Below are 24,137 nucleotides of genomic sequence, written 5' to 3' on the forward strand. Positions count from 1 at the left end.
AGATAATTGCGCTGATATATTAAATTATTTTACTAAGCTCACGATTAGAAATATCATTCTACAGTAAGATTCTGTCTGTGTTCAACAAAAGGTACTTTAATTAAAAGCTTGCATGATGGAGAGAGTAGCAAATAATTTGCCTTACAAAATGTGAATTCAAATTTATCTTTGTATTTATATGTTTTTATCTCTGTGTGCGATCAATTATTTAAGGCATACCGCATTTATTTGACTGAAGGAATCGAAGTGAAAGTCCTTCTACTGGCTACAAAAAATAGCTGATTTGAAAAGCGTTAACTTCCTCAGGCAGAAGCTACCTGTTATATTTACTTTGACTCTAGGAAACAACAACTGCTGATTCAACCAAATAGAGTGTATTATGCAGCTGCTTTCACCAAACAAAGCTAGGGAAAACGATTTATGTGTATTTTTGTTTTCTAACGATTAGATTTTATGCTTGTCGATTCAACCGAATTGGTGCCAGGAGATTTAATCGCCATTCCCAGTAGTGGATGTTTGATGCAATGTGATGCAGTATTACTGGTGGGGAACTGCATCGTGGATGAAAGTAGCTTAACAGGTAGGTCTTAATAAATAGTAATTTTCGAATCCGTTTAAAATTGCCTTGATCTTAAATTCATCATAAAAATTTAAAATAGTTCTATTCATTTGAGTTCTAGTTTTTTTTATTTTTAAACTGAAAACGTAGCTTCATCTTTGTTAGTAAAGTGCTACTATAGTGTTCGCAAAAAATGTAGAAGCAGACCGGTATTTCAAGAAGCCTGTTTTCACAGATTATTTGGACAGGTAGAGAAAGCAGTGTCTCTTTGTAGTCTCTACCTTCGCTAACACCGACTGCATTTTGGACAGAGTAGAATGAGTTTTACTGAAAGATATTAACCCTCTAAAAACTAGATGCTCAGATGTAGTAATCGTAGCTGGTAAGTTTAATGCTCGATTGTGTGTTCTTAACAGTATCGAAAAACATTTAGGTAAGTAGTACAGTGTCTCAGCTCTGTGAAGAGATAATGAGGACCGGGTGCTTCTACTGTTTAGTTTTAACGAGCACCAACTTTAAACAGAATAAAAGACATTTTCCGACCTGACAACCTCGAAAATGGACTTGGTAATGGACCCAAATAGACCTCATCGCTACTAGTCATTGTTAGACAGAGTCTGTATAAGCCTATCTCTCATCTTGGAGTACATACATAAACTGTGATCAACCTTGCAAGGACCTGTTCACCACAATGTCACTAAACATAGAAGAGCTACATAAAAATACACTTGATAATGAAAAAACCGAAATTGTATTACAGTAACAACTGGAGAAGCAGTTGGCCAATCATCAAAGTAATGTTCATTCCTATGTATTTTGGCTTGATACCTGAACAGTTGTAAGAGCTATGTTGATATCTACCAGTGACATGAACCGAAAGGTGAAGGGACATCACTGGATTTCGGTGGCGTTTCTTGAATTCATAGATGCTCAGAAGCTCGTCTCGCTAGGATCTGAACACGATAAGTAGAGAAGGCAAATAAAATTTAAGTTGACAAAAGGTTTATGTTTGATTGTGAATAGTGGTGAATAGCGAATTTAGAGAAAATGGAAAAGGCTGTGGCGAAAGGTAACAGCAGGCAACGTTTCAGACTTATCAAAAAACCAACATTCAGAAAGTCAGGTATCAGTGAGATTACATCCATCATCATTATCTACTCTCTGTCCAGACTATTAGAATGACGATAGAACTACTACTACTACTACTACTACTACTACTACTACTACTACTACTACTACTACTACTACTACTACTACTACTACTATTTAACTCTGTGGACAAATGTAAACATCAGGTGAATACTGTCGTATTATTAGATTCTTCAAGATTTACATGACTCAGAAGTAACTTGTAAATATACGTAGCGCAGTTGCTTACTTTTAGAAAAGAGTACATTTAAATCACTTTTAACATTACCAGATGATTATGTATTCAAGGTAGTTGTTTTGTTCGTGGTCAGTAGTACGACCAATCAAAATTCATACATTTCTATGTAAGTTATACTGTTGTATTCTAAGTTATTTTTTAATTATCATCTCACTTTTAAGTTCTTATGAATGTCAGTTATATAGGCACAACTTGCACGGTATATGAACATCAAGCCATCTTGTTTCTGGATGATAATAGAATTATTATAGTGATTTGTTTTTATATACATACCACCGACCACAATAGCATTTGTAAATCTTTAATTTGGGAAACAATGTTGTATGTACACTATTATTAATATACCTGATACAAAAGAATGAGGAATCATTTCCAATAATCTTTTAAATATAAGTTGTGTTTCAGGTTAATTTTCTGGTACTTTTAATAACAATTTGAATCAAATTTGACTCATAATCCTGATAAATTGTGTTAGTTTTCTTCTCTTCTTGTGTATTGTAAAATTATGGCCACTTAACTTGTACACATTTGTGCAGAATCTACTTTATTTGATTAAGTTTCATATGGAGGCACGTTGAAATGTTTGTAATTCCAGGGTTTAGGATCCTCTTTATTTGACTGTATATGCAATCTAATGAATGGCTGTTTGTGCAAGTAATTTAGTTGTTTAAAATTATCATGTAATTATTCATAAAAAACATTTGCGTTATTACCTCACCATTTGTAACAGTGAGGATAATAAAAACGCATTCAATGTCTACCATGATAGAGAATTATAGCGAAGAAATAAGAAATATATGTACATAATTAAATTAATTCATTTTAATCACATGGCGTCTCACTAGCTTCAGACATGAAAAGTTATTGGAATTAAAAAATATCATGGCATAGTTGAAATTCATGGTTGTGTTGCAAGGATAAAAGCTAAGCAGGTAATCTGAAAAATAAATCATGGAAAAATGAGTAATAATTTATCTGATATGATGAATAATTCACAGATTTGAAGTCACCAAATAAGCGAAACTAACAAACATACAACTGACTACCAAGGTAGCGAAATTTCGCTCACACTTTTTCTATTGGTCACTTGAAGCTAATACAAAACTACGAATATGCATCCATCTAATTTTTAATTCACTTCTCTATCGCTCAACGGATGCATGAAATTTAAGCTTTAGTTTGTCGCTCAAGGGAAATAAATCACTTATATGAAGCTTCTTTTAAATTGATCAAATAAAATATGTGCTAACTGGTTATCGTAAATATTTTATCGGACATTAGGTGAAAGCCTTCCGATTACAAAAATCCCACTTCCCAATGGACAATCTGAAAATACTACATTTGATTTTCATTCTTGCCCACGACATATTCTCTTCAGTGGCACATCTGTCATTCAGACACGTGGTGATATAAATAAGCGTGTTTTGGCGGTAGTTATCCGAACGGGATTTATGACCACTAAAGGAGAACTTGTGCGATCTATCATGTTTCCAAAACCTATGAAGTTTAAATTTACTCGGGATGTCTATCAGTTCTTAGGAGCCCTTTGTGGAGTGGCGCTTGTTGGTCTGTGTGTCACTATTTATCTCATGGTAAGTTCCTCATCGCCTTTATTTATTTCACAGAATACGTTAACATATAATAAAGTGAATTAGAAAAATCCCATTAATTTATGAATTGTCAAAATATGTTACTCAATACTTTAGAGTGCACTCTACAAAACCAAGTAGTGTGATCCTGCATCTTGTTTCGCACATATTATTATCAGAATTTTAGTCTTGAGTTATGGTTTAATCCATTTACAGAAAAGTACTCATAGTTTATTTGTATAAATAATGAAATATCTTTTGAATTTTGATTTCCTTAAAAAAGTTAACATATCTTTGTTCCTTTAAAACACTCAGTTTACTTTAAACCTCAGGGGATATGTAACTCAAGATTGTATCACGTATTCCAACGTCGTCACATTGAAATACATCCCTACAAGTTCTGTAATTCCATTCCACCCACTCAACCATAAGGATTTGATTCTGCTAAATATTACACATACAATTTTTGTTATGTTTTGTGTCACGTATAGAAGAGGAGTACAGAAACCGTGTTCTCTTGTACTTGGAAATCGTCAATTGGATAGATATTTATTTCATAGTTTCCATAGTTTGCACTCTCAATGGAACTCAGATCAAATTTTGTTCTGAAAATCAGCGACTGGCAAATACAAAGGATTACATGTACAATGTTTGTTTGGCTTCTCTGTAGTATGTAACACAGTGGATTACTTTACATCTAGTAATTTGCTATGAGTAACTTTTTAAAAATTAAAGGTTTGATAGCGGTTTCTTTATTAATAGCAGTCAGGTTAGTGTTGAAGTATCTATTTGACTTCCAATGAAGAATATGTGTTTTTATCCGGTATTCTCTTGAATCTGTAACCAAACATTGTAAAATTAGCCCTATAAATATTTCCGAAATTGATTAATTTCAGTTGCAAAATGTTGTATTAGTATACTTATTCCCTTTAGTGTTAAATCTATGTACCATCATTTGATTTATTGTAAATTTGTTGTCATTTAAACACTGTATTTACTAAATAACTCATTATAATTTATCTCTTTTTATAAGCTTCATTTTGTAAACGAATCTTGGTTTTTAAATTTTAAATGTTGATTTCAACTAGTATTGGAATAAGAAGGATTTGTACTACATTATTTTGAGACCATTGGACTTAGTAACGATCGTGATACCACCTATTCTGCCAGTGGCGATGAGTGTTGGAATCGTTTTCGCTCAACGGCGACTTCGTAAACATGGTATTTATTGCATAAATCCAAGCGTTATGAATGTTTGTGGTGTGATTAGTCTCACCTGTTTTGATAAGGTTTGTGGTGTGTGTTACTTTATATATATATATATATATATATATATATATATATATATAATGTTTTTAATTTGTTTATCAGATTATTTGTTTTAATGATGAGAGTGTGATCGATTCTTTTCACGAAGTTATCGAACTATTGTATTAAGATGAAGCAAAAACAAATTACTCAGTAGAAAGTATACGTGCTGGTAATTGGAGATGAATTATTGCTCTGTATTTTTAACCCAATGGACGTCTACTTTTGCTGCCATGTTTTGTAAAAAAGTGGGAAGATGAAGTCTTCGACTTTCGAACAATGAACGAAATAGAGCCTGGTATGTCAGAGATTCAGTTTAATTCATTATATATCCAGAGAGCACTCTGGTATAAATTGGTAAACGAGCAACAAAAATAATAAAAGTAGAACCTTGCTAGCTAACATTTAATGTACAGTATTTCTCACTGACATTTAGAATGAAAAAAATGATGAGAAACATTTAATAACTTATCATAATGAATTCTCATTGAGTGTTGAGCTGTTCATAATCAGCAGAATGAAAAATGGTAAACATGCTTACATCGTTGTCATCAAACTGCAGCCATGTCACTAAAGTCTCTAAATTCGTAGAGATTTTGATTGTAATTACTACGTTTGATAACACACTTCTGACAAGGATTTAATGATCTGATTTTCTGATGACAAACTTCAGTTTGTTCATCATGTGGGTTTTTCACCCAACCACCGGTTTAAACATTGGTTAATGGTAGATCACCGTATCATCGAATGATTTGTCTTCTTTACCTAGATCTTTTGACGAGAATGCCGAAAGTCACGAAGGACATGTATTTTAACATATCTGTTTGGTAACCTCTTGTCATTATTTGGGAGATCATATGTGTAAAAGAATACTTGAAGTTCATAATGTTGAGACTGGATATTTTGACAGGGAAAAATTCTGACTAAAGGTATTTATCAAACGCAAAGGCGTTCACTCGTTGGTTTTGTCTTAAACTTCGAACTTTTCAATAAAGCACGTGAATTCTACTCAGTGTACATCTACTTTTCGGAAAAAAATCAAGTTGTAGAGCGAATTGGTGAAAATGCGTTAACTTGTTATTTGCTCTCATGTTTGTACGGCAAAGAACTCAATTGTTTAGAATGCAATACAATACATCCGTACAATGTGTAAATATCGCTTTGCGTGATCCTAATCGTTTCAGTGGCTTGATAAATTTTTCATCTAATAACTGGTGTTTCAGTTTAGTATTAACTTCATAGGACATTGATGTATTACGCGGGAATTCAAAATAAACGAGTTACCAAACTGTTAGAGGTTAATTAGTAAATCATATTGAGATTCAGAACATTTGGATTTTCTGAGAAATTCAATAAACAAACAGAAATGTGTGGGTTTTGAGAATAAAGGATAAAGAGATATAAATTCCAATAAAGTTATTTGTATGCAAAACTCTTTAAAAAAGTATAAAACCGTCATTTAACAGTACTCATCTAATTCTTTCAGTTTTGCTTCAGGAATATCAGAATTTTTGAGATACCAAGGTTTTGTTAGTTTTCCTCTCTTAAATCCATGAACCTAAGTTTATCTGGGACAGTGAGCTATAATGTTTCGGATGTGATTTCTTTCGTCCTTTGGATGTTATGTCTTCACTGAACACTAATCTCTTTCTATAAAGATTGTACTATTTTTAAAATATTACATTTTATATATATTGTGTGTACTGGTTCACATAATATGGTTTAGCTAGTGTTCTGTCTGTGGTATCACTACTAAAAGTCTCAGTGCACGAATAACGTGGTGAATGTTTTAATGGGATTGACTGTAGCTTAAAATGATTGCCGCTATATTTGTACTGTCGGTTGTTTCACTACTGAAATTGTACTGTACAGTTTATTATACAGATAATTTTATTTGAAAATAACACTTGGTGTGTCATTTAAAGTCACTGTTCATAGTTATCCCACTGTTCCACATAAGAAAGAGTGGTTTGTACACTTTGGATTATTGCCACCACACACGGTTCTTGGAGAAAAATATATTTATTAAAAATATTTCTTTCGATAAAAATTATATTTGGAACAGAAATGTTTTAAAATACAAATGTAGAACATTAGTGAAGGAATGATCCACTATCTATTCAAACATTTTGGTTACTGCGTCTGTCGATACATTTAAAACTGACTTTTCCATTAACGGCGAGACTAAAGAACATGGACGACCTTTGAACGAATCTTAAATGACCTTGAGAAATATTAGCCAATCAGAAGACAGTTAGTGTATAGTAAAAATTTATTATACAAAACCAAAGAATTAAAGTGGATACTGTTCTTTTACATGAGTTAAAAACTTATCGAGGTTGGATATAGGTTCAGAAGTTCTAAAATCATATTGCATGCGGTACATGAATTCATCCATATGGCTCCATAGTAGTCTGCTTCTGGCTCGAGCCATGATAGGGTCTCAAAAACTCTTTCAGTCTTGACCACATAGCTTCTATGTTGTTAGTGTGCACCCCAGTAGTAGGGTCAACGAAATGGCGCTTATGTATAACGACTTCATGCGCATATCCCAGTCTATCTAGACACCTGTACGCTCTCCAATCATCTGTATAAACAGTAGTGCCCGGCAGCACATATTGCTGTATAATCGGTATGATTGTTGGTGCCTACCGGTTCCTGACCCTTTGGAAGTGTCCTTTCTGTAATGATCTATCAAATATTCCAAGGACCTGTGAGGTATATTTATGGAAGAGGTACTTACCCAATCTTCTTTGATACAACGGCCACGGTTGTATTTGCGTTTCCTTACAACCGTTTCGTCTATTTCAACAATGTTCCCCACTCCTCCATACAATTGCTGTACGCTTGTCAGTTTTGTTGCGCAAATATCTCGGCAAAACTCGTACCATTGAACTGCCGAAACTTCGCTTACATCGGCAAAGGTGGCAGCTAGTGTTACCGGTGCTTTTATTATCCAATTCGCAACAAGGAGCATAATTTGTCTCAACCTTAATTTTGACCGAGCGAAAAAAGTCCCTGTTCGAGCTGATTTCTTCGTCCAACATGAAGGACATCGAAAGATAATATCATCACGATAGTCTGCACACCGTACAATGGTCATTCGACTACCGCAGTCACAAGTATAGGAGCTTCTTAATAATCCTTTTTCTTGTAGTCGCTCAATTATCACGTCTTCTCGAAAATCCGCTGTAAAGCGATCGTACGTAAGCATCATGTTCCGAAATTACCGCCGTGACCTTGCAAACCCGCGAAAGCTTCTGATTGGCTCGTCCATGTTCTTTAGTCTCGCCGTCGTACCAAACAGAGATGGAATTCTTGGAAAGCCTGAATGCGAGCCATCAAAATTAGATTATGGACCTTTGGTTGAATGTATGGCTACTTGTCATTCACTGACTCCAATAGATGGCGTCTTATCGGGTGACCCCTTGGATGTGAAAATGTTCCAGTCTACCAAATGGGTAGGTTTTATATTTTCAAGTGGTCAAAATAATTTATACATAAACTTTATATTTTAAAGAGGCAAAGATAACGATGTAATTCACGTTCATTAGGATGATGAGTGATACATATTTACAATTATTTATGTCAGAAGTGACTACATTTATACCAGTGATCTAATTTCGAGTTCTCATAACTGAACTCCGAACATTACTGAAATTATTCACTCGATGTTATCTAGCTATTGTAGTGTCTCTGTTTTCCTCACCTTATTGTGAACTACAACTGTACTGAGCAAGTCTTTTACTTCTTTCATAATTATGGATAAGCTCACAATAACTGGATTCCATTTGATCACTGTTTTTCAATCGTTGGATATAATGGTTTTGCAGGAATTATAATAACTACTTTTTTAGAGTCATTTGTTGTGTTTACGTCTGTCAAGTGCAGCTAACAGGTGGGACATATAATTTCCATAGAAATTTATCTTGAAAGATCAACATTTAAATACAAGTATGTTAGCCAGTGACCTCGATATTCTATGTAGATGATGGGATGATGTTGGGGACGATTTGGCTGTATCTGTTTACAAATTTATGTCTGTACAGCAATACCAATAATTGTGAGGTACAATTTATTTTGTTTGAATAATAAAATTCTTTTTAATAATGATATTTTCAGGTAAACTATTCAATCATCGGATGTTTACCATATTTTCCTTCACTTTTAGTTTATCTCCTTCTGAAGTAATGACCTTAGTTGTTCTTCTGAAAAGACTTGGGGCTAGGAAAATTTTTGCACTGAATGGTTATGTAAATTTAAATTCAATACACCGATTTGAATGTGTCGGTCTTCGATATATGGCTAGATTGAGATTACCATTAGAATTTCCTTTAACTAAATAGTCTAAGGAAGGTAGTTCACTATGTCCATCACACTTTTTCTAAAGTGATTTTGATCTGACCTGAAAGCGTGTTTACTTGTTTAAAGAAATTTCCAAGAGTTTTTCTAATAATGAAAAATATGTCTCATCAGCCAGATGCGTGGTCTGATGGTGCTGGCAAAATACGCTGTTCAATGTGGGACAAAAATAGATTAGCAACAATCGGAGATATTAGTGATACTATAGTGACTCCATTCGTTGGTTTATATAAGGTCCTTTGGAAGTGAAAAGTGTCAAATTCAAGCGTAGTTTGAAGAGCATTGTGACAAAATTGATGTTTAATGGACATCTGCCCAGGAGAGAATGGATTACAGAATCATGGATGGCGGAGAACGCTACTCAACGAGGGGTATAAGGAAAATATAAATAAGTCAGTAAGTATGTAGAGCATTATCATATGCTGTTAAATGAAATCCTTTTTCCCAATAGAAACATGGAAAACATACAAATACCAATATGATATGTTATAAGTAAATTATCTTATATAAGTAAATAAATTAATATATATATATATATATATATATATATATATATATATACGTTTGTACTGAACTGGGTAATAGTTTTCAGTTTTACAAGTGGTTTACTTCGCATTTATGTACTAGCTTGTGAGTACAATATGTTAATAGCTGTGGAGACTGAATTAAGTTATGTGGTTGGAATATTACTATTTTGTGAAGTGTTTGTTTGTTACAGTACCCAATGAAATGTCTTTCTAATAGTTTTTTTGTAGCTCTTACAGTTCTCCCAGTGTTATTTGTATACTTTCATAGGAAATGTGGCTTAATATTCTTAATTTTCATCTTTACCTGACTACCGCTAATTTAGTCAACGGTGCATAATTTGGGTTTTCATCTCACTCTGTTTATGAGGAAGCAATAGAATGAAGAAAATGGTAGAAACTAGGGACATTTTCTTCATTAAACAGTTGATCTAATTATATTTATATGTTTTTCACTTTTCAGTTGTGTAGGAATTCATATTGTGTGTCCTGACTAGATATTGACCTCTTAGCCAAATATTTCTTTCAAAAACTTACATTTTGCCGAATATGGTATAACTATAAAGGGATTAAAAAGGATCTATGAATATTTTTAAGTATTTTAAGCAAATATCCTAACGGTACACAAAACGTAGACTATATTTTAACATCTCACCGACTATTTGAGTGAATTGTTGTCTTCTATATTGTGTAAAAAATATATCACATCGAAACACTTGAGAAATCAGTCTTGTAAGAGACTGAACACAAAGTATCAGGTTATAAAATTCTGTGAATATATTCGAGCTGGATACGTTTCTCGAAGTATCTCTAACACTACTTAGAAAAAATAGCTCCAAAGTCATGAGATTTTTTGTAGCGTTTCAATTGTTTTGTCCTTGTAAACGTGTATAGAATCTTTAGTCTGTTTTTATTTCTTTTAAATAAATATTTCTGTTAGCTAAACTGTAGCGTTATCAATTTAATTCAAATGCCCATAAGGCTGTATATTGATTTTTTTCTCTATTTACTGGCACATTATCGATTTTGGTTGGTAGGAATTTATTGAAGTTATTTCGGAAGATCAACATAATTTTGATTTAGTTATATCGGCAATCGTACGTCCCAAAGAAGATGAATATGGAGATATATTTGAAGTACGTTTCAGTTTCAAATAAGATTTTAACTAATATAGTTAAATATTGTTAATCCGTCTTCCCTAATAACAGTTCCTTATAAATTGGTGAAAAGGCTTTACTAATTATACATTTGGAGTATTTTCCCCACTGCTTTTATTTTCCAGGACCTTCTAAAGCTGGTCTACCGAATCTCTATGTCAGGAGTTTTATTATGTTGACCTAGTTTTTCACTGTTTACTCAAGAATCAACATGTAGAAGTTCTCTCTTAGGTATTCTTTTGTAAAACTTGCTTTCCACATGTGCTTTCGATGTAGTGATATATAACTTTTTTAAAATTCTCCTCTATTTATCCTTGACAATTTTAAGGTGTCTGTGTATGACATAGAAATAAAGTATGTGTGCTTTAGTCTTAACCGAAGCGTCTAACTATAAAATATGCTGTTAAGTTTGAATAATTGACTAGTCCTCTATGTTTCCTTAAAATGATTTCTATCTACTCACAGGTATTGAATATTCAATTTGCAGGAATGAACAGTTATTCCACCTTCTACCAAAAGTTAGACTGGGTCAGCCAGTATAGGCGATTTGTTGACCGGCTTCAAGAAGAAAGAATTGTTCAGAATATAAGATGTAAATAAATCAAAAAGTAGCTTGTTCTTAGAGAACATTTGTACTATAGGTTACTTTTCATAGATCGTAGTTTAAACTTAGTGACTAATTTGTATGCATTTCATTTTTAGAAAATACCATATGAGATCGGTATAGTACGTCAGTTCCCTTTCAGTTCGTCCGTACAACGGATGTCTGTGATAACACGTACTTTAAAAGAATCTCAATTTCATATATATACAAAGGGTGCTCCAGAGACAATTGAAGTTTTGTGTCGACATGATACAAATAAATAACCACTTTTATGTATGAATACATGTTATGTTATTTTATAATTCTAAGAAATAATATTTCCTTTATTTTGAAAATATTAAGAAGGAAGTGTACATGACAAATCTAACTATATAGAAGTAGAGCTAACCGCTTTCGAAAGCGCACATGAGTTACGTGTAAATGTGGAAGTTCTCAGCTTCTACAAATCTTATCACCGGATAACGCATTAAACCGCCAATATATGAAACGTTATTTTCCGAAGTATCATCAGGCTGTAAATTTTGTTGCTCATAAACTTTTATTCATCTTACAAGGGCACAATAATCGTCTAATTGAAATAGTTGTTTCCATCAGAAGTAAACTAAAGGTTTAAGCCAGACTATATTCTTCTGATCGATTAAATGATCTCACTTTTTATTAAAACAGTATGTTTTAATGATTATAGCATGAAAGTTGAATTATAATTTGATTCTTTCGAAAAAATTCACTTCAGGATACTTAGGCGTTGAAGTCATAAATTTACTACGGTAGTTTTACAGTAGTTTCTAGGTATACTCATTTAGAGTTTTGACAATTATGGCGTACTTATAGCATTGTTCATTCAAATTTCCGTTTGGTATTTTTCATTCACTAAGTTAAATCACAATAAACCTCTTGAAGATGTATCTGCTTGTTGTAATATGAGCAATACTATTAATTTGACTTACACATATTAGCAACAAATGATGATAATTCATGAGTTAAACATACAACATGTAATAATAAATGTATATTAAAAATCGTGTAATATAATTTGTTATAATGAGTGTTGTTTAATAAAATGTTTCGTTGTAGTACCTACTAATTTCCGCTCGAATTTGTTGGAATTCACTCGGAAAGGCTTTCGCGTTCTGGCATTGGCTTGGCGACCTATCGAGGCGTCATATTTACGTATTATGCGCATGTCGCGTGACCGAGTTGAACATAATCTTTTGTTTCTGGGACTACTGGTGATGGAGAATCGACTGAAACCTGAGTCTGGTCCGGTTATTAAAACTCTACGCCAGGCGAATATACGACCGGTTATGGTAACAGGTGATTTCATTATTATTTGCTCCCAAGCATCATTTTAGTGGAATACCTGGTAAGATTTTGACTACATGTAAGTGGGACACCAACAGTCCACCTCGCTATAGGAAACGAAAACAGTGTGGTGGAATAGATAGGGAGAGGTCGTACAGCCAATAGATAAATCAACAAGATATGCAGTCCAATAACGAAAACAACCGAGGTCGGTTACGTTTAGTTAAGAAGATGCACCTTGCTTTTGTGAGATATATAATTGAATGCCATGAGGAAATCAGTACCAGCCTCTATTCCGAGCCATATATGACTGCCTTAGATCAGTGAGTTTTATACTAATACAGATAACGCTATATGAACTTCCTTTTCTTTTTATTCATCCCGTACAAAAGTCTGTGAATTATAGACGGTATTAAGGCTTCTGTAATGATATTCGTAAAATAGATCCAAGTTACTGAAGCGGTCAACTAGAGAAGATAATACCGAATAAATTACAATCATTAAGCCTGAATACATTACCAAAAGTAATCATCACTTGTATGTATTTACCACCGGAAGTAAGCGGATAATCGGAGATATCGATGACTGCGGAAAATCGCCAAATGTCATCAACTGGAAAAGCCTAAGCTGAACAAAAATAAAGTAGAAACCTTTTACTGCAAAACCAGAGTCAGAACGTTACTAAAAACGGTCCTATTGAGACGACATATAGAAAAACTGTTGCAGTGCTAAATGCTTCAAACTGAAGCAGGCGATCGTCTTAAGGGTTTTCAACTTATACTTTTGGCCTATTCATCTTCACTGACCTGGTATAAGTGGCGAACGTTCTTCTTCACTTCTTCTCTAGTAGACATAGCCAGCCATGTGAATGTTCTCTGGCTCTTTTGGAATATTCAGCCGTGTGAGGTTATTTATGGAGGAATGCTAAATTCTAATCTCGTTTGTTCGTACCACTCGACATGAGATCAAGTAGATTCGTGAAGAATCTTATTATTTAAAGAATGCATGTGTGTCCAACTGAAATTGGCTGGTGAATGATTGAAATAAAATAAACCTAAACAATTATTTTGCCCTATTTTAGAATTAATCAGTATCCGGGATCATTGTGGTGAACACGACATCATTAAGTCTCTAAATGTAATGGTAAATGCTTGAAACTTAACTACTTTGACCTATAAATTCTTGTACAAAAGTAGTTCAAGAGATATTGGTTAATAAGGCTCTTTCTTTTTATTTTAATATGCTCCGAATTACCTTCATGCAAACGTACTTGTACCGTATGTATGACAACAATAATCTAAAGAACCATCAGTTCATAATTTCCTTCTTAACTCATTTTGAACATTAGTCTATTTTTCTAGATCATTCTGGGGTAGGAGTGTTGATATAATAGTATGAATAGATCTGAAATTATAAGTAAATCGACATTAATTGTCTTATAAAACTGAACAGTAATAGTGATGCAGATCAAATAAATAAATAAGTTATCAGAATGATAGAAGCATTTAGTCATGTCTTGTTGATTCCATCATCATAGCATGATAACTTAAGATTGAAGCATTTCCGACTAATATATTTATAATAGTACAAGCGAGGCTTAACATTTTCAAGGTGGAAGTGAATAGTTCATAAGTTGGTTTTTAGCGTTATTTGTATATAATTTCGGCTCACACACTTAACACTGTTGTCTGCCTTAAAAATCTAAAGCGACAGTTACTTTAAAATAATTTCACAAATTTCTTCCCCTGAAATTTTTACTATTTCAACCATAACTTACTTTCCTGCGCCTGTTACCCACGTGGACGAGCATAGGCCGCATTCACCATCGAACTTGGTCCTGAGCATACCTTCCCATTTTTTTCAAGTTGCTGTTCATCCTTTTCATGTCTGCTTCCGATTTCCAGTGCATTGTATTCTTCGGTCTTCTTTTCCGTTTCCCTTTAGGATTCCAAGTAAGCGCTTGCCTCGTGATGCAGTTTGATGATTTCCCCAATGTATGTCCTATCCACCTCCAACGTCTTTTCCTAATTTTCTCTTAAGTTGGAATGTGGTTAGTTCACTCCCACAATAGGCTGTTACTGATTGTATCTGGCCAACAAACATCGAGTATCTTGAGTAGACAATCGTTTATAAATACTTGTACTTTTTCGATAACGATTGTTGTAGTAGTTCTCCAAGTTTCAGCTTCGTACAGTCAAAGTACAAATCGGTTTCGCTACCCGAGTAGTCGTAAGTGTAAGAAGTTGATGTTTTCTGACAGTCTGTGTCCAATTACTTTAATGAATTGATAGTTGCTTTTCGGGATAAAATCGACAAAAGTACTCCTGTATTTTTTATGGATATTAGTTACAATGCCAAGCTTTTACGGTCTGTCGATATAAACTAATTTAATAACAAATATTTAGTATTAATTTCTATTAGTCATGTCAAATATTATTTTCAGGTGATCATATTCTTACCTCTATTTCTGTGGCACGAAACTGTGAAATGATTGATGAATTAGATCGAGTTGTTATTGTGACAGCTCATCCGCCACCTTGTCCTGGTAATGAAAACCAACCAATCCTTGTACCAAATACTGGATTTTCCAGTGAAACAAATCCAAAAAACATTCAGGATCCTATCAATGCAGGAGATAATAAAAATTTCTCAGATGATTTAATCAATTCCCTTGTTCAGTTTCACTATACGGAAGACTTACAAAAACCGGTTACTGAAGTCACGACAACTAACATTCAACTGAAGCGAAATCTAACCAAGACTGACAACAGAGAGACATCGAAACCGTCATTTTTCAAGCGAATGAAAACAAGATTTGGTTTTGGTCGATTACAAAGTTCATCAAAAGTCTTAACTGCGTACGTAAATGTTTTAATTCTGTTTTGACCATTCAAACTTGTATATGTCAGTAGTGTTGAATTGAGTAAATCATCGTTGGTATTATTAGTCCCCTAAATATAGTTATTCTGCTTTCACAGTCTTTTATCCCTGGTAAATGGAGACTTAATTTGCCAAATGCTTTTGGGGAAACATTACTATTCTTATTTAACTGATCAAATTAGGTATAAAATAAGTAATTCACTTAAGATGACGTTCGTTACTGTTATATATTGTGGAACTAGATTTCCATTTTATTTATTATCCACACTATGTTTACGTTTATATTTTGCATATGGAATACTGGTATCTGGAGTTTCATCTTAGCAGTGCCTATCCACTACTCAGGAATCTCGTATTACGATAAAACAGCTATCCAGTTCTTTCAATTTTTGAATGACCGTTTATTTGAAGTCAGTGTCTATTGTGAAACTTTAAATTCAACCATCTTTACAACACCCTGCTTTAAGAAAATATTGGTAACTGTTGTGAAGTACTGGTAGTTTTTGACGATGCTCTACAGTGTAATGTCACATGTTATGACATGTGTTTATGTTTGAACTAAGTTTACTTAAAGTTATTTTTGACTTTCAGAAAATTTGAAATATCTCACTATTAGTACTACAACAAAAAGTATGTATTAAAGGAATGATTAACTGACAAGTTATTTATGCCTAACATCAGTTATCTTCCTAGCAATACGTATTAGGTAGTGAAGAAGACTGATACTTGACGAATAGAATTCTGAATTTAGAAATAACAAAATTAAATTATGACAGGATATGAATGAAACTGTAGACGAACAACATACTTTTTTTAGATACAAAGTAGATTCGAGATGTGAACCACCAATATTTTTCTTGAGATTACAGTTTACTAGGTTTTTTTAAATGACCATTCATAAAATAGTTTCTTTCTAATAGGAAAACCATATTATGCTATTTTTATACTTATAATGATACTGACAGTTTTCCAGGTACTCCCTATAAATCAGCTTGTATTAAATTAGTTCACTTCATTTCATTAACATGATGTTCAACAAAATTAGAATTTTGTAGAAAAATCTGTGGTTAAATGCGATCCATAAATTTGACCATTCTTTTGATATTTATACTTTTCATAAACTAAACAACAGGCTTTGAACATGATAAGGTTTTTCTAACTGGACCTTGTTTGAATTTGACAAAATCAAGTACACAGTTGTATGATTTCACATAATTTTGTTTATATGAATCGTAATTATCTCTAGTTTAGAATATGTAACGTACATGAAACGAGTGAAGTGAACAGTTATTAACTCAATTTTGATTGTTCGGTTTGTCCACATTTCGTCGCTATTCGTCTTAACAGAAATATTTGAATTGGTGCTTCACAATTTAAATATAAATATGATTATGTCAACCATTTTCTAGCTAATTTTAAAATCTATATATTTAAACTGAATTATCTCATAATTATGTCTTGACGACCGTATTTTATTTTAAAACATTTAATTGAGCCTTGATAACTTCTGTTTTAAATAGTTACACAAGAATCGGGAATACTGCAAGCACTAGCAGTATCAATGATGAAAGACAGTGCAAAATAGAATAGTTCTATGAATAGGAAAAAGTCTTGACTAGAACTCAAAAGTACTCGACTGTTAAATAACGTTGTGTTGATGAAATGCGTTGAGTAACAAAACACTGACTAAATTAATACACTAATTATTAACATATAGAGTGAACAAAACGATGGGAATCATTTAATAACTAATCATAATGAATTCGCATTGAGTGTTGAGCTGTTCATAATCAGCAGAATGAAAAATGGTAAACATGCTTACATCGTTGTCATCAAACTGCAACCATGTCACTAAAGTCTCTAAATTCGTAGAGATTTTGATTGTAATTACTACGTTTGATAACACACTTCTGACAAGGATTTAATGATCTGATTTTCTGATGACAAACTTCAGTTTGTTCATCATGTGGGTTTTTCACCCAACCACCAGTTTAAACATCATCATTAAACATTACTGGTACATCTCTATAGTCCTTCGATAGCATTTATATTTATGTCATTTGGTACTGACTGTAACCACGCGGAAGTAAGGTGAAATATTGTGAATTTACTTCTTGTATATTTCTTTATGAATAAAAATCGAAATCAGATTAATTAAAAGAATTTGCTTATTTATAACAGTGTGTGAGTGAGTTGGTTGTTTATATTAGTAAGTTATTTAAGTGCAGTATTTAAGCCCGAAATTTGCCGGATAAAATTCTGTTATTATTTTTTAGATCATGTTTCGTATTGATTGTAGATCATTAACAGTGGGCGATGTGATTAACAAAATTGATTCTAAGGAAATAGAAGTCGATGCAGATTTTGAGAAATATTTGTACAAAAATTCCAATGAAAACCGCGATTCTCTATCTTCTCAAATGATCGATCAACCTGATTTTCATCTGGCATTGTCGGGCAAGACATGGTCTGTTATTCAGGAGCACTATTCTTGGCTGATACCCAAAGTAAGCCCTGCTTGAGAACTAATTTATATTACGTATAACTGTCCTTTATGCTCCACCTGCTCAGCGTCTGGTTTTAATTTTTCGCATGTGACCACAGATCACATATTGGCAGTTCTTCAAAATTATTTCTATTAAATACATATATATATATATATATATATATATATTTATATATATATACTCTTGTAAAATATTCCCTATTGAGAGCAGATTTATTATGAGACAATTTTACCTTTGAAAACCAGTTAAGGACACTGTAACTCGGTGATTGTGGATACTGAATTTCATCAGTGGATGAAAAATATAATTTGTTTAGTATTGTAAGGAGAAAGATTAAACTTAATTTAAGCCTCCGATTCTATAACGGATCAATACTTTTGTTAATTTAATTTCGGTTACTTATTTACTTTGAAGAAGTGGCTTACATTAAGTCACGAAACATCAGAAATACAATTTTCCTACTCATTGGGATATAACAAATATATATTTATTATAGAGGATCAAGTTTCAGCCTAATATGCGCCATACAAAACAATGAAAATAGGAAGAGGGTAAGGTGTGTATAAGAAGAAAAGAACAATAACAAACACAGATTAGTTTATGTTAGCGTAATAATAAGAATAATGGTGGGGGAAACAGAAATGTAAAACCAGAAGAACTCTTTCAGTTAAGAAAGTTATGACAACTCTTTATGAAGAAATTAAAAGAAGGTTACAGCTGGATCGCTACTGGCCTCTATTCTGAGCCATATCTGATAACATCTCTAGCCAACAGAAGCCAGCCCTTTGCATCTTTCTTTCACACCATGACATCATGTCATACACTGACTACCTCTCCGCTTTTTCCAACCAGTCCCAGAGTCGGCAAATAATGCACGACGAGGAATTCTCTGGAACGACATTCGTAGAACATGTCCGAGGCACTGAAGTCAGTGTTTCAAGATGATGACACCAATCGGATTATCGTCTCTGCGCCCGAACACACGATGCCGAACCTCTGCATTACTAACATGTTGCCACTGGATATCAGCAATTCTTCGGAGAAAACGATGATCAAACACAAAGAATCGTCTTACATCCTCAATTCGGAGAGGCAAGATTTCACAAGCATAGAGGAAAACTGCTCTCACCGATGCGTTGCAGATCCGAGCTTTTACAGTCAGACTAGCATCACGAAGGCGCCAAAGATGGCCCAGATTGGCATAAGCCGCTCTGGTTTCAACTATACGTGAATCGATCTCATCACTCATGCCACAGCCAGCACTTATGCAGCTACCTAGATACATGAACTTCTCAACTACTTCAATCTGCTCACCACTCAGGGTGAGTACAGGATTAGAATCCTGCCAGTCTTGTGGAAGTACTTTGCACTTTGAAGGTACAAAGCACATACCGTGCCTATGGACACTGATTGCCAACTGATTAGGTGCGGATCGCATGGTTTGGGCATTATCACGCAGTAAGACAATATCATCCGCATACTCACGGTCGAGAAGTCTTTCTCCAGGCAACAGGTCCACACCGCCATTACTTACATCCATCAGAGCTGTTTCCAGAATGTCATCGATGGCAAAGTTGAAGAGGAATGGTGAGATTGGGCAACCCTGCCTAACCCCACTGCTTGAATGGAACAATGGAGAGAGGTGGTTGTATGCCCTCACTCTGCCTGAGGTGTTTGTATACAGGGCTTTTAAAATGTTAATAAACTTCTCAGGCGCACTATTCTTCAATAGACAATCCCAGAGAACAGTTCTGTCCAACGGATCGAAGGCGGCCCTGATATCATAAAACATTACGATTGTTGGCCTGTGATAAGTATGACGGTGTTCCAACATTTGGCGGAGGGTGAAGATATGACCAATACATCCTGATTCTACCTAGATACGATCTTTTTGTTTACGGTAAAGTCGAAATTGAGAAATGAATCACGACAACAAAAGCACCTACATTTAACAGTTCTAGGTTTCATTTTGAGGATCACAGAGCAACTTCTTTGAGATTCATACAGATAGTTTGGCGTATGGTTAAGCTCATGAAAAGAACATGAATACATTACCTTTAAATCGTCTGCATACAGAAATCGTTTATCCATAGTGAAGTATTGTGATAATTAGGAGTATTCGAATCATAGTATAAATCAGGAGTTCCACAAATAACGCAATTTAATCAAGGAGTATTAGATGAACACGAACGAATGTATTGTATTTGGAATTCAAAATCAAGCAGTCATCAAGTACAAAAGAATCATTGGTTCATATAAACACCACATGTATTCTTACATATCGTTTATTTAAATCTTGTAAGAGAAGAAGACCTGAGACACTACCTCGTGTTGTGCCACTTTTGAAGGTGTGAGAGTCTTATAGGGAGTTCACTTAACTATACAGTGTCTGTGACTGAGGAAATCATTGAGCCACAGAAGTAAGATATCGCTAACCCCATGAGATGTGAGTTTGTTTTTAAGGAGTTGGTGGTAAATTATGCCGTAGGCTTTAGAAATGTCAATACATAGTAATAAAACTAGTTGCCCAATGCAACATTCAGTGGAGACTAAGCTAAACAAATTAAGATGCGAGATCTAGTTCCAGAGAAGCCGTGTTATGAATGAGTGTTGTGTTTTCCAGTGAATTAGTGGTCAGAAATTTCGCAACATACAATATTTTGTATTGTTCTTGGCATAACCGGGGTAATATTCACAGGCCGATAACCATCTTAGTCAGTCTTGTTTATAGATTTGTAAGGAAGTATTGTTTGTATGGTTTTTCAATAGTTAGGACTAGTGCACGTGTCCAGAGGAACTGTAAACAGTTTTAGAAGAAGCAGTAGAAGTAAACGGACACAATCCCGTCAGTTCGACGATTCCACGAAACCTTAGGGGATGCTGTGTCTTTACTAATAAGGGTATGCGATTCTTTGTCCAAAGTTTTCTAGAGGTTTATTATTGATTGCAATAATATCACTGAAAATGTTTGTGTCGGTATTCGAACCTTTATAAAAGAACCACTGTAGAAGATTCAAGGGAAAGCTGAAGTTTGCGATAATCCTACACGTTTATTGAGTAGAATAACTTAGGTTTTTTTCCTTTGAACCACCGTTAAGTGTTAATTACTCTTCGACAAAGGCCTTTGACATATGGATTTTTTAGAATTGGTTAACAGCTAGTTGTGCGGATGAAAAACAATCCGACTTAAAGTAACTTTCTGAAAAAAAAATCCTAATTCGTTGTGACACTTAACTGTTATGAATAAAGCATTAAGTTTTCACTGGTGTAATGGAATCTAGACATGAGCTATCGATTTCATAAAATATGTCTCGTACATGTACGAGACTGTTTCTTGAAAAGTTGTTCAGAAATGAACACCTTAACAAGGTTTGCTGTAAGTCCCATTGTGCACTTTATAGTCCTGATATTGAAGTCTTCTTTTTAAGGGAAGGTTATCAGTGAGGTTGATACTAACGGGAAGAATACCCATTAGGACAAACAGTGGATATCTAGTATTGTTGGGAATTCCTCATTAATCGACGGACTTATAACGGTAGACCAGTTTATACTAGGGAAGTTGAAGGCTCCTTCATGGCTTCCATATCAAAATTTCAAATACAATGATGTAAAAGTGCATCAATACTAAGATCATCCACAAAGGCTGAAGTTTCTGGAGCTCTGTATACACAACTCATAGGTAGACTATGGATCAATGTATGGACTGGGATCCAAACCAATCTTGATAAACTGATGAGGATACTGACTTAGAATACGTTGGTTTTTAGAAATTTCAAACTTCTCCTAGAGCCCCTATAAAGCTATTAATTGTCCTCACCCCTGTGGATTTGGCAAGAGTTTACCAACTTCATTCCTCAAAAAAGAACCTTACTAAAAAAAACCTCCAATCACGCAATCCAGGGTGAACGATAGACAGCTACCCCCACGTTTTTTGATATAATTTTGAGAAAGTAAATGCATATGATGTAAGTATTCTCTTTATTTAAAATCAGATTTTCAAATCTTTGCTATTTATCATAATGACTAAGATATTCATTTGAAAACCGAGTAGTAAATATCAAGTGTACGACATTATGAACATGTGTGTAATGTTCATGAAATGTTGGATAAACTTATCACAGATAATGTTAAATTTAGAGAAAATGATAGAAAGGATCCAAGCAGTTTAGTGAATGAATTGCTTGTCATGACAATTTTATTGATTTAAATTTATGTATTCATTATACCATTTTTCCAGTCACCTAAACTGAAACACATAGGGCGTTAAATTGAATGGAGAATATTTACTCAATTTTATCAACTATCAGTTAAATTGAATTTATGTCTATTTCTCCAATTGATGTATTCGAATACCAGTCTTATTGTTCAATTTTAGTTGGTTGTGAAAGGTACAGTGTTTGCTCGCTTCTCTCCAGAACAAAAAGCACAAGTGATTGGAGCTTTTCAGTCAGTCGGTTACTTTGTTTCTATGTGTGGAGATGGTGCAAATGATTGTGGAGCTTTAAAAGTAGCTCATGCTGGGATTTCCTTAAGTGAAGCAGAAGCAAGTATTGCTAGTCCTTTTACATCGAAGATACGGAATATAAGCTGTGTACCCAGGCTTATAAGTGAGGGCCGTTGTGCTCTTATAACAAGCTTTGGAATGTTCAAATTTATGGCTGGTTACTCCCTCATTCAATCGTTTTCCATAATGTTACTTTTTGTGGTAAGTTCAGCTACAGTTAAAATATTATATTTCTCCCCCTAGTTTGCACTTCAGTCCACACAATTGTTTCACAGTTTAGATTATCCTTAGATAAGCCAAATTAGACCAAATTATAACTTAAATTTCTGTTGTTCTCTGATAATGTTCCGTTTTCGTTTCAGGTCGGTGGCAATTTTTCTCAATGGCAATACTTGCACTGTGATTTCGTCATAATTACAACGTTAGGTTTAACATGTGAGTTCATATTTATTAAATTTAGTGTACTGTAGGAGTTCTTTTTCATTTTACATATCTTCTTCAAACCTTCTCAGTGGGCCTAATTATTTTATGTTCATTATTCTGGGGTGGTAATTATGCTAAATTCTCTTTGACTCACGACTCGAATCCAAATATCAACAGTTAAAGTGTGATACTTGATTTTTAAAAAGTTTCTAAAATTATTGGTGTGACTAAACTCATCAATTATGTCAATTCAAAAAATTCTAGAATACAAATCATCCTTACATCTAAATTAACATAGTAAAACACTAAAACTTTCTATATTCAAAATATTCAAGATAGTATATCTTCAGAGGAAAATCAAGATATTTCATTTTTTTTCTCGATATCGTTATTCATTTTCGGAAATTATAATGTGTGTGCTTCTAGTTAATGTTATCCTGTTAACCCTTTCAATTTATTTGTTCGTGTTCTGGGAGACACTCTTAGACGACGTTAAACATGCAAATAAACACTCAGCTGATGCGAAATATTAAGGCGGTATTGTGAAGTGAAGTAAACATACCAATCTTGTCAAAATTTCGCAGGTCGATTTAAATTCATAAGTACATTCGATGAGTTGTTTAATCATTGTTATGGACACTCTCAGTTTAAAGGTTTGTTTTATTTCCAAATACTGGAGTTTGATTCAGCTTCGTTCAGCAAGTACATTTTGTCTTTCCAAATTAAAAGTATGTTTTCAATAATTATTCATAAAAATTAAGTGCTTCAGAACGAAATACAAAGTTTACATCAAGAATAGTTGAAAGGTATCGTCATTTTAGTTTTTTTCAGTATAGCCTTATAATTTGTTGTTAGTAATATTAATAAATTCCTAACCAAACCTTTATATTCACACTGTTCTTTATTTTAGTTTGGAATCTTAGCTCCACTAAGATTGGGAATGTTTGTTTGTTTGTTTGTAAATATGCGCATATACTTTATTTTGTGATATGAGGAACCTAACTTTCAAGATGATAAAAGATTGTTTTGTG

General features: G+C 33.7%; 1 protein-coding gene across 1 annotated transcript; it reads left to right on the forward strand.

Annotated features, from left to right (window-relative positions):
* Positions 1–453: 453 nt before the first annotated feature.
* On the forward strand, positions 454–23,153 carry Smp_128460 (putative cation transporting ATPase; the record flags this gene model as incomplete). The annotated part of the gene is made up of 11 exons (XM_018789040.1): positions 454–580; positions 3,228–3,538; positions 4,624–4,835; positions 8,151–8,308; positions 9,288–9,439; positions 11,589–11,730; positions 12,565–12,804; positions 15,236–15,610; positions 18,034–18,179; positions 22,555–22,884; positions 23,046–23,153. The coding sequence occupies 11 exons, from the start codon at positions 454–456 to the stop codon at positions 23,151–23,153; spliced, it is 2,301 nt and encodes a 766-aa protein (XP_018654523.1).
* Between the last annotated feature and the right edge of the window lie 984 nt (positions 23,154–24,137).

This window comes from Schistosoma mansoni, chromosome W (assembly GCF_000237925.1).
Source record: "Schistosoma mansoni strain Puerto Rico chromosome W, complete genome".
NCBI lineage: Eukaryota > Metazoa > Platyhelminthes > Trematoda > Strigeidida > Schistosomatidae > Schistosoma > Schistosoma mansoni.